At 48.2% G+C, this 19,470-nt stretch overlaps 1 protein-coding gene across 1 annotated transcript in view; it reads left to right on the top strand.

The window, feature by feature from the left end:
• Positions 1-15,545, top strand: part of SPON1 (spondin 1) — a 259,314-nt gene extending 243,769 nt beyond the window's left edge. Inside the window, exons 8-16 of the mRNA XM_024558840.4 lie at positions 562-763; positions 1,699-1,839; positions 2,265-2,340; positions 3,350-3,532; positions 9,313-9,483; positions 9,579-9,746; positions 10,608-10,772; positions 11,821-12,081; positions 13,804-15,545. Coding sequence (XP_024414608.1) covers positions 562-763; positions 1,699-1,839; positions 2,265-2,340; positions 3,350-3,532; positions 9,313-9,483; positions 9,579-9,746; positions 10,608-10,772; positions 11,821-12,081; positions 13,804-13,967 — 1,531 coding nt within the window. The 3' untranslated portion in view covers positions 13,968-15,545. The remainder of the gene's footprint in view (positions 1-561; positions 764-1,698; positions 1,840-2,264; positions 2,341-3,349; positions 3,533-9,312; positions 9,484-9,578; positions 9,747-10,607; positions 10,773-11,820; positions 12,082-13,803) is intronic.
• Positions 15,546-19,470: the final 3,925 nt, after the last annotated feature.

The following is a 19,470-nucleotide window of genomic DNA, read 5'->3' as shown; positions in this document are numbered from 1 at the left end:
TCAGCTTCCGCATCCATGAATTGGAATCAATTATTCCGTTCTGGGGATTCCACGAGAAAGCATAAGGGCTCGGGGCGTTAGCCAGCGTTTATTTGTAAAGTTCCTCTCATATCCAACACAGCTGGGCTCACACGTAGAACCAAGTATCCGTTCATTCATTTATTCAGAATCATTCCGTGCCAAGCACTGTTACAGGAACTGGAAACAAAGCCGTGATAAGACAGGCAAAAGCCCTGCTTTCCCGGAGCGTATAGTCATTCCTGTGAGAGGTGACAGGCAATAAGCAGCTAACAAATCAATGCGAAAGTACAAAACAGTAGTACATGCTGTGTACACATGAGAGGTGTGGAATAGAATGGCAGCATGTGGCTCTCTACATGTGGCCAGTGGGCAGACTTGGCGGAGAGGAGGGTGTACACCACTCATGGCCAAAGGCCGTGGGAGACCAAGAACCCACATTCCTTCTGTGCTTCTCATCCTTTAGCCGTGGCCTGCCCAGATGGCCCTCGGAGTGGGCTCCCTGGAGTCCCTAATGGAATGGTCTCTGTGATTGGTTTCCAGGAGAGCAGCACCCTCGGCTGAGTTTTCTGTGGACCGGACCCGCCATTTAATGTCCTTCCTGACCATGATGGGCCCGAGCCCCGACTGGAATGTGGGCCTGTCTGCAGAGGACCTGTGCACCAAGGAGTGCGGCTGGGTGCAGAAGGTGGTGCAGGACCTGATTCCTTGGGACGCCGGCACTGACAGCGGGGTGACCTATGAGGTGGGTGTGTGCCTGGAGTAGTGAGTGACAAACCTTGCCCAGCCCTGTTGCGGGGGTCCTGGACACAAAGGGGAATGTGGCCCAGGCTGTGTCCTACATGAACTCACAGAGCGGTAGCACGCACTCATCATCCCGCCAGGAGGGGGTAGAAAGGGAATCTGCTAAAGAGCAGTTCCTCCTTCCACAAGCCCGGGAACAGCAGGCAAAAGGCAAATGTCTGGAGGAAGTGGGGCGAGGAGCAGAGGGAGAAAGGGGGCTGGGCCACATTCCAAAGGTTCCTGGACAACCAGGCTAAGGAGTTTGGAATCTCTGCTGATGCCAATATTTCTCAGTTATGGCCAACACACCAACATGATCAAAATCCGGAGTCATCAGAGAACCAGTGGTAGAATGGCCTGGGACAGACGGTGGTAACTACGGTTTGTGGGACACACCTGGCCTTCCACCTAATTTGTAAATAAAACTGCTGAACCCAGCCTCACATACTCAATTACGTGTTGTCTGGGGCGGCTTTCTCACCATAACAGCTGAGTTGAGTCCTTGCGACAGACACAGTTTGGCCCACGGAGCCTAAAATATTTACCATCTGACCCTCTGCAGACAAAAGTTTGCCAATGCCTGGGCTAGTAGGAAGAGCTCTGCGTTCAGGCCCACCTGGCCCCTAGCTGGGGCGACCTCTCCACAGCATGGCTTCTTCCTCTGGGCAGGAACCTACCATGTGCGCAGGGGAATCTGGAAGTCGGGACCAGCAGATGGCCGTGCACGACGCAGGGCGTGAACAGAATTCCGCAAAATAAATAGCAGTTATACTTGTTAAGTTCCTATCAAGCTTTTTGTTCCGAGCAGACTACAAATTGCTTTTGCAAATAAAAAAATTGCTTTTGTGGTTTTTAACCAATTTTAATTCCCACTCTCTGTTTTTCCCCCCACTGCAGTCGCCCAACAAACCCACAATTCCCCAGGAGAAAATCCGGCCCCTGACCAGCCTGGACCATCCTCAGAGTCCTTTTTATGACCCAGAGGGCGGGTCCATCACGCAAGTAGCCAGGGTCGTCATCGAGAGAATTGCCCGGAAGGTACTGGGTTAGAGCTTGCCCTGGCACACACCCTTCCCACCTGGGGTATGAGGAGCTTGTACCCCTTTCTGCTCTTGAATTATGGGGTCCCTGGCATCCCTGGGCCTCCCAAGGTTTCTAGTATACAAATTATTCATACAATACAAATGAGCAAAATGAACATAATAGGGTTTGATGCCCAACTGAATGATTGGATCCAGGCAAACAGGTTTCATCATGAGTTCCACAATCAATTAACAATGGTCTGCCACCGGTCCGGTTTGGAAGTGGCTTTATTGCCATTTCTTTTTCAGTCAGATTGTAAATGTTGTCCCAGAGCTCTGCCTTGAATACAGAGTGGGCACTAGGTGTCACATCCTCCCTCATCTTCCCTCCACACATTCCATTCTTTAATGTGAGGCCTCTGAGGAAAATTCCTTTTGCAGGGGGAACAATGCAATATTATACCTGACAACGTGGATGACATTGTAGCAGACCTGGCTCCGGAAGAGAAAGATGAAGGTACATTGTTTCCCTTTGTTGCCAGTGGCAACATAAATTGGCACCATCTTTTAGGAAAGCAATTTGCTAACATGTTTTAAAAGCCACAGATACATCCTTTGATTTGGTAACCCCATTTTTGAGGGTTTCTGCTGGAGATATATAATCTAAAGCAAGGCCAAGACTAGGCACAAAGTATCGGTGAATTAGGGAAGGTGTGACACAGGAATGAATCAGCACTCAAAAGCCTCGGGCCTTGAAAACCTTCAGTAAATGGCATTTGCACAGGGTTCACCTCCCTCAGACCCCTCTCTGTTTTGATTCTCCTGCTGGCCTGTGGGGAGTCCACTCCCCCAGCCAGGAGAGCGAGTCCCAGGCCCTACAGTCGGGGGGGGGAGGGTGGCAGAGCCATGGCTTCAGCTCCAGTTTTCTCCTAGGGTCTGGGGTCACACAACCAGGGCTCTCACTCTGCGGCCTTGGGTGAGAAGCCCACCTTTCTATCGCGGTATCCTCACCTGTAAAATGAGGACAGTAACAGAACCTGCCCCAGAGAGAGTTGCTGTCTCAAGTGGGAGAGAGCATGTATGGTTCCCAGAGCCGTGTTGGCACATAGTACGTGCTCAGTGAACACTGGCTGTTCTTACTCTCGTCATGACCCCCGTGTACGTGTCGCGATCACCAGGAAGATGAGGCAGCAACACAAAACCCCCGTGCCCCCCCAGAGTGGCGGGTGTGTGCCCTCACCCATGTGGGAGCCATGTCTGCCACGGTGAGGGAAAGATGTTCATGTGTCGAGGGGAAGGGATAGGAAGAGAATCTTTCCTTCTTATTAGATTATTTAGATATTTATTAGTGGAAGCTAACGTACAATTTTTAAAGAGAGGTGACTGACTTCCACCCAGAGCGTCAGGCTCACAGAAGCTGGTCAGGCAGCAGGGATTTTCTTGTCCCTAAAAGAGCTTGTCTGAGGAGACGGTCAGTCCCAGTGGCCACAGGCTCCCAGGGAAAACCTGTCACGTACTCTTCCCAGATGACACCCCTGAAACCTGCATCTACTCCAACTGGTCGCCATGGTCCGCCTGCAGCTCCTCCACCTGCGACAAGGGGAAGAGGATGCGGCAGCGCATGCTGAAGGCGCAGCTGGACCTCAGTGTCCCCTGCCCCGACACCCAGGACTTCCAGCCCTGCATGGGCCCTGGCTGCAGCGATGAAGGTGAGGAGATACCCCAGGCCAGCAAGTGGTTGGCAGAAGCTCAGGAGGGGACACGTCTGCCTGGTGATACCAGCCCCGCACACCTGGTCAGGCTGTGTCCCTGGTGGGGCACCAGGACCCTCACTGTGGTTGTCGGTGGGGCCCACCTAGGGCAGTCCCTCATCTCCAGCAGTGTCTCCAGGACTCGGAGCACAGGACATGTCTTATGACTTCAAAAGAATTCTTGAGACTGACTGGCCACCCACCTCCTTCCCCAGCCATGGAAGTAAATATACACAGGTTACTGAAGAGCCAGCAAACGTCTCATGACAAATTACAAATAGCAAGTAGCCTGCTTCTGGGCCTTAACTCCATCCTCTCTTTAGAAGCAGATGAGCCCTGACCATTGTAGCTCAGTTGGTTGGGCAATGTTCCCCAAAGCTAAAGGTCATCAGTTCAATTCCCTGTCAAGGCATGTGCCTGGGTTGCAGGTTCGGTCCCTGGTCACGGCAACCGATCAATGTTTCTCTCTCACATTGATGTTTTTCTCCCTCTCTTTCTCCCACCCTTCCCTTTTCTCCCTCCCTTCCCCTCTTTCTAAAAATAAGTAAAATTTAAAAAAAAAGAAAAAGAAGAAGAAGAAGAAGCAGATGAACCGGTTGGGCAAGTTTGAATCTAGATCCATTGCCCTGATTCTGTGTCGCTGACAGACCCTCTTCACGTCCTGCCTCAGCCTGAGTCACTTCCTTGTGCTCAGGACCTGGGGGCTGATTGCAGGAATTCTCAGCCTGTCTCTCTCCCTCTGGCATTGCTTAAAGGTCAGGCTCGACCTCTGAGCTTGCACCACCTATGTCCTGATGGCCAAAGCTCCCAGCTGACACATGATTGCTGCTGTGCAAAGGTCAGCTGCCTGCTTTCCAGGGTACGGCTCCCGCTCCGTCTGGACAGATCTCTGTATACTCTGTGCTCCGTGATCTTCACTGTGTCAGAGGTGCAGCGAGGCGACGGGAAGGGATGTACAGACTGAGCTGGTTTATGGCAGGAAGAAAAACACCTCCCAGCGGAGGCTGGTTGGAGGAGGCTTACTCCACTGCAGGTCACTCACCCCTGGTTCTTCCCGGGGGGCAGGCAGAACACCCCCCCCCCAGCCACTCTTCCACAGCAGTTTACTGTTGACTATTGTGCTCGTGGTCGGACACTTCCAAGGGCCGTGAGGCCCGACGTAGACGGGCCGGGGGAGGCTGTGGCAGGCCTGGCAATGTCGAGGGTGCTCTCTCTTCCTTGGGGCTGGGGGCCATCTGACTGAGGCCTGTGGTGGGGGTGAGGGTCTTTACCCCTCCACAGGGGACAGTCCTTCCTTATCCCAGTTCAGGTGGCTCCCGCGTGGTAATAAGAGCTCTAAAACACATTGGGCTGTGTCTGCCTTTTTTTTTTTTAATATTTTATTTATTTATTTCTAGAGAGAGGAGGGGAAGGAGGGAGACACACATTGATGTGAGAAACATCTGATCATGTGCACCCCTCCAGGAGGCCGAATCTGCAACCCAGGCGTGTGCCCTGACCAGGAATTGAACTGGTGACCTTTTGCTTTGCGGAAGGAAGCCCAACCAACTGAGCCACACCAGTCAGGGCTGTGCCCGCTTTTTTTCCTTTTTTTTTTTTTTTCCTGTGGTACCTAACATCAAATTTGCCAGCATAACCATCTTTAAGTGTACAGTTCAGAGGTATTAAGTACACTTACTGGTTGTGTAACCATCCCCACTGCCCATCTCCACAACTCTCTATTTTTAATCTTGCAAAACTGAAACTCTGCACCTGTTAAATAATGACTCCCATTCCCGCTTCCCTCAGCCCCTTGCAGCCTCCACTCCACTTCCTGCCTCTATGAATCTGGCTACTCTAGGGGCCACGTGTAAGTGTAATCATTTCATGTTTGCCTTTCGGTTACTAACTTATTTCACTCAGCCTAATGTATGCCAGGTTCATCCGAGTTGTAGCATTTGTCAGGACTCACCTCCTTTTTAAGGGCTGAATGATATTCCATCACGCATCTATATTACCTTTCTAAATTCAGTTATCTGTCAACGGACACAGGTTGCTTCATTTTAACTACTATGAATAATGATACTGTGAACATTGGTGTACAAGTACCTTTGAGACTCTGATTTCAATACATTTGGACATATATCCAGAAGTGGAATTGCTGGGTCATACGGTAATTCTAATTTTCATTTTTCTGAGGAACCTCCATACTGTTTTCCACAGGGCTGCACCATTTTACGTTCCCACCAGCAGTGCACAGGGCTCCAACTTCTCTGCATCCTCACCAACACTTGTATTTTCTGTTTTTAGTTGATAGTAGTCATCCCAATGGGTGTGAGGTATTCTCTGTGGTTTGGTAGCATCTCCCTAATGATTAGTGATGTTCAGCATTTTTTCATGCGCTAATAGCCATTCATATATCTTATTTAGAGAAATGTATATTCGAGTCCTTCATCCATTTTTGAATCAGGTTGTTTAGTCTCTTATTGTTGGCTTTTAGGAGTTCTCTGTGTGTTCTAGATATAAATCTCTTAGCAGATATGATTTGCAAATATTTTTTCCTTACTCCATAAATTGCCTTTTCACTGGTGATATTGTTCTTTGATACACAAAAGTTTACTTTTCATGAAGTCAAATTTGTCTTCTTTTTCTGTGATTGCCTGGGCCTTTGTGGTCCTAGCCAAGAAATCATTGCCAAATTCAATGTCATGAAGTTTTGGCTCTATGTTTTCTTCTAAGAGTTTATGGTTTTAGCTCTTATGTGTAGGTTTTTGATCCATTTTCAGTTAATTTTTTCTATGGTATTAATAAGGGCCCAACTTAATTCTTTAGCATATGAACATCCAAATTTCTCATCACCATTTATTGAAAGGACTGTCCTCTCTCTATTGAATGGTCTTGGCACCCTTGTAAAAATCATTTGACTACATCTGCAAGGGGTTATTTCTAAGCTCTCCATTCGATTCCATTGGTCTATCAGCCAGTACCACATTGTTTTGCTTACTGTAGTTTTGTAGTAAGTTTTGGAATAAGAAAGTGTGAGTCTTCCTGCTTTGGGAACTTTGTTCTTCTTTTTTAAGATTGTTTTGGTTATTCAGGGGCCCTTGAGATTTCCTATGAATTTTAGAATAGAGTTTTCTATTTCTGCAAATATGTCTGCCTTTTGTACCTAAGGTACATACTCCCCAGGAGCTACCCCACTCAACGACAAATAAAGTTCTCTTGTGTCCATACCAGGTTCCCTTCTGCACTTGGTTATTTGGGGAGCATTTAGAATAGGAAGGAAACAAAGACCCCTTTGGACATTCAGAAGTTAATTATATGACAGCTTGAGTGTACATTTTACTGTGGCAACCATGTCTAAAAATGTTTCCCTGATTATCTTAGCCAGGCCTTTATCCCAGACCTTGTCATCTCTCTCCACTCCCAGGGAGCCAGTAGAAGGATCCTTTGCAAACAAAGATCTGATCATGCCACTCCCTAAATGAAAAATCTGTGGCTCCTTATTGCCCATGTGCAAACTCCTCAGCTTAATTTACTGGCAAAAATAGCTCTGCAGAGAACCCAGGTGGAGGCCTGGTGAAAATGAGCACTTTGACGCTCCTCTGATGCAATTAACATTATACTGCAACACTGAAACACACATTGTCAGTAAAGGCACCTGAGGACATCTGTTTGGGGGATACTTCAAGAACAGAGCCTGTTGACTCCAATCTCTTCCTCTCAGAAGATCCCTCGGGTTGGGGTGAAGGTATTCTTCCCGCTCAGGGTGATGTCTTGACAAGCCTGAATTGGGGCTTACCAAGCCCTGTACCTCCAACCATATCACACCGGAACACAATTATCTTACTTGGTTGGGCACGTACCATTAGTTGGCCTTGTCTCTGGCTCTAACATGTGGGTTCCGGCTTTGATTTCTCACTGCACCAGCAGCTTTGGGCAGCTGCACTGCCCACAGGTTAGATAACAATGTGCAGGCTCCACACGTGCGCAGGTGACAGTCTGTGCACACGCACAGGCGTGTTTTCCAGCTTCATCTCCCAGTGCCACGCGCACACACTCCACAAAGGGGTGTTTGCACAACATGTTCCCTTCACCTCAAATGCAAATATCCCTTACCCAACGGAGTTCGCTGAGATGTGCCCTCTTGTGGGAAATCTTCCCCAGAACTCCCAGAAGGGGTGACTTTTTCCCTCTTCAATGCCCTGGTATCACGTCCATTGTCATATTTTCAAGGCCTGGAATTACTGCCAGTTTCTTTCTCTCTCTCTCTCTCTCTCTCTCTCTCTCTCTCTCTCTCTCTCTCGTAACAGAAGATCCACATCTCTCACACCTTTTAACCTCAGAGCATACCACTAAGCTCTCGGTGTTTTTGTCGACATGAATAAATGGATGGCTGGTAGATGAATCACTTCACTTTCCTCTTCTTGTTTAAGAACTAAGGAAGCACACGCACACACTCTCTCCTGTGTTTCCTGCGGGAGCAGCACACCACCGCCACCCTGGAAACAGGCCCCCCAGGCCCTGCTGAGAGGTTCCGTTATCTTTTTCACCCGGTCCTGAGTGTCTCCTACATGCCCATGGCCTTTGCTAACACCCCCCCCATGGGAGCAAAGCCGTGTGTAGTCCGAGATATCAACACAGAAGTCTGGCTATATTGCCTTCCTCACTCTTCCTCTACGTCTCCCTCGCCTGGCACACGCAGACGTTCTCTCCCTCACTCGCCACCCCACCGTTTGCTCCCATTAGCAGTTGGCATCCTCTCTTCTTTGTTACCAGCCTCAACTGAGGCACTGAGATGCCTGTGGCCACTTAGTATAACCTGATCTTTGGGTACAAATCAGCCCTCAGGTCTCTACGTCCCAAGGCCAGTGACATTCTCTACCCTTAGGAACAAAATTCTCTCGTCTACTTTTCTACACTGGGAACTGGCGGCTTTAGACAATAACCGAAGTCTCAGTTTCCTCCGAGCAAAGAGCTCCCACAGCGTCTCAGAACACGACCTATGTAATGGCTTTCCAGTACTGCCCAGTGGAACTTTGTCGCAATGGAAATGTTCTGTATCTGCACTGTCCACTATGGTAGCCACTGGGCACGCCTGCCTGGTCAGCACTTAAATGTGGTTGGTGACTGAGGAAGTGAATTTTGAATTTTATTAAATGGTCTTAAATGTATAATACATCCTAGACCATACAAGTGGACTATGACTATCTTAAATTATATGTACATTAAATTTATATCTGTCACACACGTATTACATATAAAACATCCTTCTATCCATCCAAGTCTCTTTCATATGTATTACTGTAAGATAAGGAGTAACCCTTGCTGTCCCATGTGCCTAGAAAAAAGCATTTTGTTTCTTCTTAGAGAAATTTCTGGTTTAAAAAAATGTATACCTTTTATATTCCCTCATATCCTCAACGGCCTAACTCTCCTTGAAAGCCAGCTGGTTCCTTCGTGATTCCTGCCCTTAAAGACGGGGTGTCAAACTCATTTTCACCAGGGGCCACATCAGCCTGGCGGTTGCCTTCAAAGGGCCGAATGTAATTTTAGGACTGTATAAGTGTAACTACTCCTTAACTGTTAAGGGAGAGCTCAGGGCTGCTGCCTCTGGGTAGAAACAAGGTGGGAAGGCTGGATTCGGTCCTGGCCTTGTGTTTGCCACCTGTGCCTTAGAGTTGGGTCCCCAGGGCCCTGTGTGGCGCGCCCCCTGGCCCGCGGCGCTAGGGCAGCAGAGTCCGCTCCGTTTGTTGCAGATGGTTCCACCTGCACCATGTCCGAGTGGATCACCTGGTCGCCCTGCAGCATCTCCTGCGGCTTGGGCATGCGGTCCCGGGAGAGGTACGTGAAGCAGTTCCCGGAGGACGGCTCCGTGTGCACGCTGCCCACTGAAGAGACGGAGAAGTGCACCGTCAATGAGGAGTGCTGTGAGTGGGGGCACGGGGCAGGGGAGGGTCGGCGCAGGGCAGGCACCCGGCTCCCAAAGCGGAAGACGCGACTCCAAGGCCTCCGGACTCCCCAGCTTCCAGCAGCTGCCTGGTGACGGAGTGGGGTGAGTGGGACGAGTGCAGCGCCACCTGCGGGATGGGCATGAAGAAGCGGCACCGCATGGTCAAGATGAGCCCAGCGGACGGCTCCATGTGCAAGGCAGAGACTTCCCAGGCGGAGAAGTGCATGATGCCTGAGTGCCGTGAGTGGGCACGGGAGGTGGCGAGGGACGGGGGCAGGGACAGTATGCAGGACCGCAGCACCCCCTGCTACCACCTCCAACAAGGTCGGAGGTTGGGCAGGTGCAGGGAAAAATGTGGTCCACCGCCCTTGCTGGGCACTGCTAGGATCAAGATAAGGGCCATAGCTGTGCAGACATCAACCAGACCCAGAGAGAGTGGCCTCCTTGGAGGGACATTCTGAGCAATGCTGGGATGGCAAGTTGGTGTCACCTGCAGCTGTGTCTAGAGGCCCAGTCTCTTTGCGAGGGTAACAGTTCATGTAGGCGGGATGAACATTCTCCAGGTCATCCTAGGCCTCCCCGCTCTTTCACGTTGGATTTGCCTGGCCCATAAAGCATGACAGCCCCTGCTCTATGCAAAGATGCACACAGGCCCACATATCAGCACACATATGTACACATGCTCACGGTCCATGCACATTCTAGGGGTTTCAGCACCAGTGTCCGAAAGTGCAGTGCAGAGCCCATCTTTTAGTGTACGGCTCCTGGCGTGCGTGAGATGTTTCCGTCTTCGGTGAGCCCCTGCTCATACCCTCAGCGGTGTTTCTAGCGGAGACTTGTGTATTCATATCACCTGTGTATTCGATATCATCGGGTGTCATGTCAGCCTCCAGCAGGGCCGGGGGAGCTGCAGGAGAGTGACAAGAGCAGTAGTCTGCTGAGCCATTTCTTGCCCCATGGGGTTCACTTGAGTTATCTGAACCCATCGGTCAATTTCAATTTACTCTGGGGCCAGAGTGGGGAAAAGGGGGAGGGGGACACAGAGACCAAACAACGCAAAGAGGGGCCCAATCTCAGTGGCAACCCTGGCTCTCGGCCTAGACACCATCCCATGCTTGCTGTCCCCGTGGTCTGAGTGGAGCGACTGCAGCGTGACCTGTGGGAAGGGCATGCGGACCCGCCAGCGGATGCTCAAGTCTCTGGCCGAGCTCGGGGACTGCAACGAGGAGCTGGAGCAGGTGGAAAAGTGCATGCTGCCCGAATGCCGTAAGTCCTGGCGCTCTTGCAAGCCCACCCCTCTGTCCTCTGTTAACCGGCCCAGCCCAGCGCGGGATCACACTGCTAGGTCACAGAACCCAACCGTTTGCTGGGGAGGGAGAAAGCGCACGGATTTGGACCTCTGTGTTAGCAAAGTTATTTAAACTCTCGATCTCCTCATTACTAAAGAGGATCCCACTACCATCTACAAAGCACACAAACTGCACGTTGCTATGGTGTCTAAGTGGGAAACTTATATGAAAAACACTTAGCACAAGACTCTGTAAACCTTGGTTCTTTCCCTCCCCCACACCCCACTGTCCCCAGTTAGGGGCAGTCTGACCAGTGGATTTTCCAAGCTTTTTAATTCTATTCCTCCTTCCTCTGACCATATTATTTATCCATGACCAGAGGGTGGACATTGAATCAGTGACTCTGGTACCCTTGCAGCTGTGATAAGACCAGCCAGCAGGAAAACAAGCCAAGCTCTCAGAAGCTCACTGCTCACCCCCATCTCCTCCAAAATCTCTGTGATCAGCTGTATGTATTACCTGGAGACTAATCTCCAAAGCAGAGAGAGCCCGTTTTTCTGGCTAGTCTCCCAAGACAGCTTCTTTTTTAGATGTTGGAGCATCAGACACCCTCGGCTATAATCTGTTTTTTGGCTTCCTCTGAAATGCACTAGTAGCGTTTCATGCTTCCTCTCCCTTATTACTCAGGCTGCTTGCCCAGATTCAGATCTAGTCCAGAAGCTCAGAAAGCAAGGCAAGAAGCTCTGAGCACATCTGCAAAGTCCCCCCAAAGCCTTCTTGAGTCACAGAGAGGCCAGAGAATGTCGGTTATAACCTAGGCACCAATCCTGCCTCTACTGCCTACCAACCACGTGGGCTGGATGAAATCAATCTGCCTCTTGGAGTCTTGATTTCTTCTGTGAAATGAGAACAGCACCTGCTTTGCACTTCTCACAAGCTTGTGTTGAGATGTTCAAAGGAGAGCATAAGTGACCGTATCTCGTTTCAGACATGAGATACACTCATGCCCATCTGTGTCTTGCCAGCCATCGACTGTGAGCTCACCGAGTGGTCCCAATGGTCTGAATGTAACAAGTCATGTGGGAAAGGCCATGTGATTCGAACCCGGATGATCCAAATGGAGCCTCAGTTTGGAGGCGCACCCTGCCCAGAGACTGTGCAGCGAAAAAAGTGCCGTGTCCGGAAATGCCGAAATCCATCCATCCAGAAGCTGCGCTGGAGAGAGGCCAGAGAGAGCCGGAGGAGTGAGCAGCTGAGGGAAGAGTCTGATGGGGAGCATTTCCCAGGTACTGCTCCCAAGTGCGAGGCTGGTGTTCAGGGAGACGTCAAAGCGGGGAATTAGAGCGGGTCTTGGAGAACTGGTAGGAGCTGGCCCGTTGGAGAAGGGCACCCCTTCCCTATGAATGAGCAGTTGCACAGGCACAGAGATACCAAAGAACATGGTGTGTTCAAGCAAGAAATGGGTGCAGATGGAGCAGCGAACAAGGGGACTGGCAGGACACCGGGATGGAGTGGTGGGGACCAGACTGGGAAGGTCTAGTGGCCTGCTGAGGATTTGAGACTTGGCTCTATAGGTGAAGGTTTTAAGCGAGAGTGAATTTCACAGATTGAGTGGTTTGGAGGTGGCAAAACGAGGCATAGAGGCAAGTTATCAAACCTAGTTTGTAGTGCAGGAAAGAGATCCTGTGCCCCTCTCCTCCAACACAACTTGAGGGAGTTTCAAGATTTAAAAAACTCCCCGCCTGAGCAGCTTTGCTGCCGAATAAGCTGCTCCAAGCCCAAACTGCCAAATCCCCAGCAAGTCCGTGAAACAATGAGTTGGGAAGACCCAAGGTCAGTCTGGGGTGCAGGCCAGTGGCTGGACGGTCTTTAGATTCCCTAGAGTGGGCAGCGGAGGTGCCCACATAAACATGGAAGTTAAGGGTATGTTGAGTTTGTGACTTTTAAAGCACAGCTCAGATCACCCCTTTTCTTCTCTCCTGAAAGCATTCCAGCTAGGGTGATGAGAAATGCGCACAGGGCGCAACCCGGCAGGTCACGGTCTTTCAAACAGGAAGCTGTTCGCTTATCAGAATGTTCTCTGTTGGTACCCAGCAGTCAGTCGGCCAGTCCACATTCATTCAAGCCCAACCACGTCCCAGGCCATCACTATGCCATGGTCGTCGCCTCCATGAAACTTGGTGTAGTGGTGAATGACCATAAACCGGTTCTTCAAAGGAGTCATATACTGAGTGCCAAGGAACCTCTTTTTTTTAAAGATCTAACCTAATATCTGGAGGTCAGGAAGTTTTCTTTGGGGAGGACACACTTATGTAAGAAATATAAATTAGACTTGAGTTTACTTAGTATTTGGGTGGCTAAGTATTTGGGGAGGAAAGCATTGAGACATGAAGGGGTTAACTGCAACTTGAGTGGTTGCTGCATTCACGGGTCCTACAACAGTAGCTATTTAAAACAGTCGTGTACTAACAAGATTCTGTGGCTCAGTCGACTTGGGCTGGCTCAGCTGGATGCGTCTTCTGGGTCCAGCTTAGGCTCATTTACACGGTAACTGTCAGCGGCCGGCTCAGCTGGGGCCGGGAGGTCTATGCCGGTCTCACCTGTATTTCTGGGGTCTCAGCTAGGGTGGCTGGGGCCTCTCCTCCATAGGATCTTTCCAACAGTCTAGTCAGGCTTTCTTACGTGGTGGTGGAAGGGTCCCCAGCGGCTTTTTCAAGCCATGTTTGCTCATGTCCCATTGGCCAAAGCAAGCCATACATATAATCAAGCCCAGATTCAAGAGGTAGAGAAACAGACTGCCCCTTGGGGGGAAGGAGCTGCGAAGTATTTGCAGTCTATGAACTAACAGTCGTTAATCAGGACTCTAAGCATTAATTCATTCAACAACACACTACACACAAAAGCAGTGGCCAAGCCCAGACACACAGATTTAACAGTTGTGAGTACTTGAGTCCAGCACCCCTGTCCTATCCCTGGTTTCTGCTGGCCTAACCTTCTCACGCCTTCAGGCTGTAGGATGCGCCCGTGGACAGCCTGGTCGGAATGCACCAAACTGTGCGGAGGCGGGATTCAGGAACGCTACATGACTGTAAAGAAGAGGTTCAAAAGCTCCCAGTTCACCAGCTGCAAAGACAAGAAGGAGATCAGAGCCTGCAACGTTCACCCTTGTTAGCGAGGGTCCGAGTGTCCAGGGCTGTGCTCCAGACTCCAGAGTCACCAGTGGCTGGATTGTTTGTTTGCTTGTTTGTTTAAGGCAATGTAAATCGTGTGCACTAGTTTTCATTTCTGCAGTGTCATTTGCCCAGTAGTCTTGTGGACACCAGGGACATCCTCTCTGTACACTTCTTGAGAGGCACAGGCTGAGTCGGGCTCCCTCATCTTCAGCCAGCCCGGCTCGAGCACAGACGTGGGTAGTGTCAGCCACGCTGTACCAAACGGAAATGTGTCCCTGTGGAGCACCCACCTGGGTGCAGGACAGAGACCCTGGCCTCCACACGAGGCAACTGCGTCTGGAAGTGACGCCACGCCCCGGTCCCAGGGCACAGCAGGAAACACGCCCCTCACACACAGCGCAGACGCCCTCATTCTCATCTCTGGCAGGCTTTCTCTTGCAGGAAGCCATTGTTTTCTCACCTTTTCTCACTGAGTGGAGCTTTAGGTCCCTTGTTGAGTCTCTTCGGTCATCAATAGTTCTTGGGGAAAACAGCTGGTAAGAACAGAGCTGATAGACTGGAAGAGGAGCACTGTTGCAGGGTGGCTTTCTGGCTTTCACTGAGCAAGTCTGAGTCCATTTATCACACCTCCTGATACTGGTTCCCGACACCCCAAAGGAAATGATGGCTGCTTTATTTGAATGTAAGGTTGCCAGTTCTTACACCTGATACAAAGGGTGACTGAGTCTAGAAAGAATTTTTCCCTGGTTTGGGGGGATTTACTGTATTTTTTGCCACAATCTTCCTAGGAAGCCAGCCTAATGAAGTTCCCAATACCAGATCCTTACAAGGACCAAGCCCTTGCTACCAGTCCCAAACCTGAGTTTTTAAAATCTTCCAACACACATCTAGACTTTCAAGTTTTCAAACCAGTTCTAACATTTTTTAACTTATGCAAACATTTTGCTGAGTCTCCCCACAGCCCACCAAGACGTTCCTTTAACAAAAATACTATCTCTGTACTTTAAAGGTGGTTTTTTTTAGTCATAAAATTTTATATGTAGAAAGAGCTTTGCTTTCTTCTGTAGAAAGGTGTTGCAGAGCCCTTTAGAAGAAAGGTAGAAATCTAGAGAGAAAAAGAGTATGACAGAATCAAGCTGGGCAAGGAAATCTGGCGGGAAGTCAAACCTAGGCCAGATCTCCAGCCTCGGGCGCTGGTCCTCGGCACATCCCTAGGGAAGGCCAGGTGTTCCACCCCCTCCCCAGCACTCATAAGCACACCAAATGCAGGGAGACTGAGTACCAAGGATTAGTAGAAAAGGACACGTACTGAGTTGAGTCCATCGGCAGTTTTTACTCATTCATTTATTGTTAAAATTAGTGTTTCCTTTCTGTTGCAGGTCTTTTTCATTATGCTTAATCCAAATGTGTATCATGGATAAGATGCATACCATGCTTTGAATACACTATTTTCAGAACTTGCATTAAACGCATCAGGATATTTCCAAACACAACATATACACACTATAGCCCTGAATCTGTATTATTTTCTTTAACACAAGAGAGACTGTTCAATAAAAACCTCATTTGGGTCTGTCCTTTGTGTTTCTACACTAATTAAGTGTTCGGAAGGCTGGGTCTGTTTAGTGGTTATCCACCTCAGTCATGTTCAGCTACAGACATGGTTTTTGCTCCCTCGTTCCAGAGGGGCCGTTGTCACCACATCTTCGAGTTTCTGGAGCCGTGTCCAACGTCATTGTTGTAGCCCTTAAATGAACTGCTTTCTCCCCGCACAAAGGAACATAATGCAAAGAAATAAAGAGTCCATACAGAATCTGCCCACTTCAGCAACATTACTCATAACTATCGAGAGGCAGACTTACTATCAACCCATGAAAATCAAAGTTCCTTAATTAAGATGGTGATTCCTAAGTAACTCCAAGGACAACCCCCCACCCCCGCCACCCCGGCCAGGATCTCATGTTTTTATTTGGTCCCTATTGGGTGTATTTTTAACCCTAATTTTGGAGAGTTAACCCCAAAACTCAGCGTTCCTCGGCAGCTGAGCATGGGGAACATCTTTCTTATTACGTAAGTGTTACTTCTTTTGCTTACGAGGGGAAATTTATAACAAACGTCAAATCTCTTTTTTACCAAAGTCCTGTGTTAGGTGATTTATAGTTTTTCTGGCAAACCAATCATTTTGGAAATAAAGACTTTTTACTACAAAAATGAAAATTGTTTGGACTTGCACTTCAGATAGTAAACAGGTAAGACGCCCAATGAAAATTGCCACATAAAGAGCAGCTGTAATTGTTGGACATATATTTTTATCAATGCCAAACCAGTTGTAACCCACTTGACATCCACATTTAGACACTGGGTCACTCACCTGTCCCCTCACCAATGCATTATTTGAAGGAAAACTGTTGTAGCAAGTGAGAATAAAGCCTGGGCTTCTTTGGACCCAAAATTTAAAACAATGAAAGATTTTGTGTTTTTTAATTTGAACTTTGTGTATTAAACATGTTCTAGGCATACTCAAGGTCTGTGTACTTCTTCCAGGAAGCAAGGGTACATTACACATTCCCACATGAATCTTAGTCCAGGTCAAGTCCGTGGCTAAAACGTCAACACACCAAAGTTCTCCATGTCAAATTATTCCTGTGACCTAACAAACAGCCCACATTTTTCAGGCAGGTTTAAAGGGGTTCAATATTACAGTGTGCCAGGGCTGTATGGTCAGTACCTTTTTTCCCCAGAGTTAAATATTTATACCTTAAAGGAACAGATACTATTGTCCAAATAAGACAAAACATAAATGTTTAATCCCTAATTACAACACAGAATCAAGGAAGACACTGACATTCCACTATTTAGTTAGTTGGTACCACTAATATTAATAACAGAATGATTCATTTTGTTCTTCATATTACCCAAACTCAAGAATGAATGAAAATAAAACAGCTCCTTTTGAAAATGAATGAGATGCTCTAACAAAGTATAAATAGCACCTGAATGTTAATGAGCATGAAATCTATGAGCAAAAGATCTCTACTAAAATGTCAAATTTAAATAATGACATCCCTGCTTTAGACACTCTGTCAGTTCAGAAAGCTTTTTTTTTTAATATTTATTTTTAGAGAGGGGAAGGGAGGGAGAGAAACATCGGTGTGCAAGAGATACATGGATTGGTTACCTCTCACATGCCCCCAACTGGGGACCTGGCCTGCAACCCAGACATGTGCCCTGACTGGGAATCAAACCAGTGACCTTTAGGTTCACAGATCAGCACTCAATCCACCGAGCCACACCAGTCCAGGCAGGTTTTAATATCCTCTTCAGGGCCAAGAGGCAGAAATTGTATAACTGTTAAGCAAGGGGCACCTGGGTTCAAACACTGTTGTGCCCCTGAAAAGCTGTCAGAGCAGGGACCAGTTATTTTACTTTTTCTGGTCTCAGGCTATTTTTTTTTTTTTTAAGGTGAGTGGCAGGGGGCAGTGAGAATGACTTTTTTATTGTTGTTCAATTACCGTTGTCTGCATTTTCTCCCCACCCCTCCACCCTACCCCAGCCAAACCCACCTCCCTCCCCCACCTCCACCCTCCCCCTTGGTTTTGTCCATGTGTCCTTTATAGTAGTTCCTGTAATCCCCTCTCCTCACTGACCCCTCCCCACTCCCCTCTGGCTATTGTTAGACTGTTCTTAACTTCAATGTCTCTGGTTATATTTTGTTTGCTTTTTTCTTCTGTTGATTATGTTCCAGTTAAAGGTGAGATCATATGGTATTTGTCCCTCACGGCCTGGCTTATTTCACTTAGCATAATGCTCTCCAGTTCCATCCATGCTGTCACAAAGGGAATAAGCTCCTTCTTTCCCTCTGCTGTGTAGAATTCCATTGTGTAAATGTACCATAGTTTTTGGATCCACTCATTTGCTGATGGGCACTTAGGTTGCTTCCAGTACTTGGCTATTGTAAATTGTGCTATGAATATTGGGGTGCATAGGTTCTTTTGGATTGGTGTTTCAGGGTTCTTAGGGTATAATCCCAGCAACGGAATTGCTGGGTCAAAGGGCAGTTCCATTTTTAGTTTTCTGAGGAAATTCCATAGTTTTCCACAGTGGCGTCACCAGTCAGCATTCCCACCAACAGTGCACTAGGGTTCCCTTTTCTCCTCATCCTCTCCAACATTTGTTTGCTGATGTTTGTTGGCTACTCTGACTGGTGTGAGATGGTACCTCATTGTGGTTTTAATTTGCATCTCTCTGATGGCTAGTGATGCTGAGCATCTTTTCATATGTCTCTGGGCCCTCTGTATGTCTTCCTTGGAGAAGTGTCTGTTCAAGGAGAGACTTTTTTGTTCCACTTATTTATGCATTCATTGGTTCATTCTTGTATGTGCCTTAACCAGAGGTCGAATCTGCAATCTTGGTGTATCAGGATGATGCTCTAACCAACTGAGTACCCGGCCAGCCCTCAGGCTTTCACACAAGCTTCCTTACACCAGGGATTCCTCTATCCCACCTGCACAATTTAGCCAACTCTCATCTTGAGAGCACAACCTGATGGCATCCTGACACAGGAGTCACTGAAAGCTGGTCTTACCCCACCAGTCCCTCACTTCTTGATAAAGCAGTAAATGCCCACTTCCTTCTAAAGTGGGATTGAGTTGCATGCCTGTCACTTACAGCTGCGAATGTCCTCATAAATAAAATGCACATGCAATACTTTACCTAAGTATCATCAGAGGGAAATGCAATGTCAGACCTTCCACTTAAAATTCATAATGTAAACTAGCATTCATTAACATTTTCTCAAATTGCTCTAAATTCCCCATAAAACAGATTATGTTCTTAACTATTTCCTGGCTTTAGAACTGATTGGTAATAGTTCTCATATTTTAAGCAGTTGTATGTTTAAAGAGCTCTTTTTTACTGCAAATAACCTTAAATATTAGCAGACGGGAAAAGGGCAAACATCACGTCCAGGACCACTGACTCCTTGACGATAGTTGGAGTGTATAAAGTAGTGTCTATTTTTTTCTTACGCTGGAATTTACCAGCCTATCTGGAAAGTCAGAGGACCACTTGCGGAGAACACCTGCGTCTCCTGCTACCTCACCGGCTGCATCAGTGCTGCTCAAAGCAGGACGTGCAGCCCCAGAACGTCCACGTTCATTACCATCCTACAATGAGATGCAGGAGCTGAACGCGAGCACTTGGAAAGTTTTGTAACAATTTGATGCTGCACGATATCCAAGAGCATGATTATTTTTCTAGTGATTCATTTTTACTACATTTAGCAGAAGTATCAGTCCACAAGAGAAAAGAGGAAACATGTTAAAAACTGGCTCTTCACCGCAGGCAGGCAGGGGAGCGCTACACTGGACCATTCCCACTCACCAGGCAGGAAAGGACGCCGGCATGCAAACCCCGGGCTTTCGGATCTCTCTAGTGCTTAAGTACCTACCTACGCAGTGGTATCCACCTCCAGGCTTGTACACCTACATACCTACAATCAAG

Source organism: Desmodus rotundus, chromosome 5 (assembly GCF_022682495.2).
Source record: "Desmodus rotundus isolate HL8 chromosome 5, HLdesRot8A.1, whole genome shotgun sequence".
NCBI lineage: Eukaryota > Metazoa > Chordata > Mammalia > Chiroptera > Phyllostomidae > Desmodus > Desmodus rotundus.
This window is presented reverse-complemented; position numbering and strand designations above follow the sequence as displayed.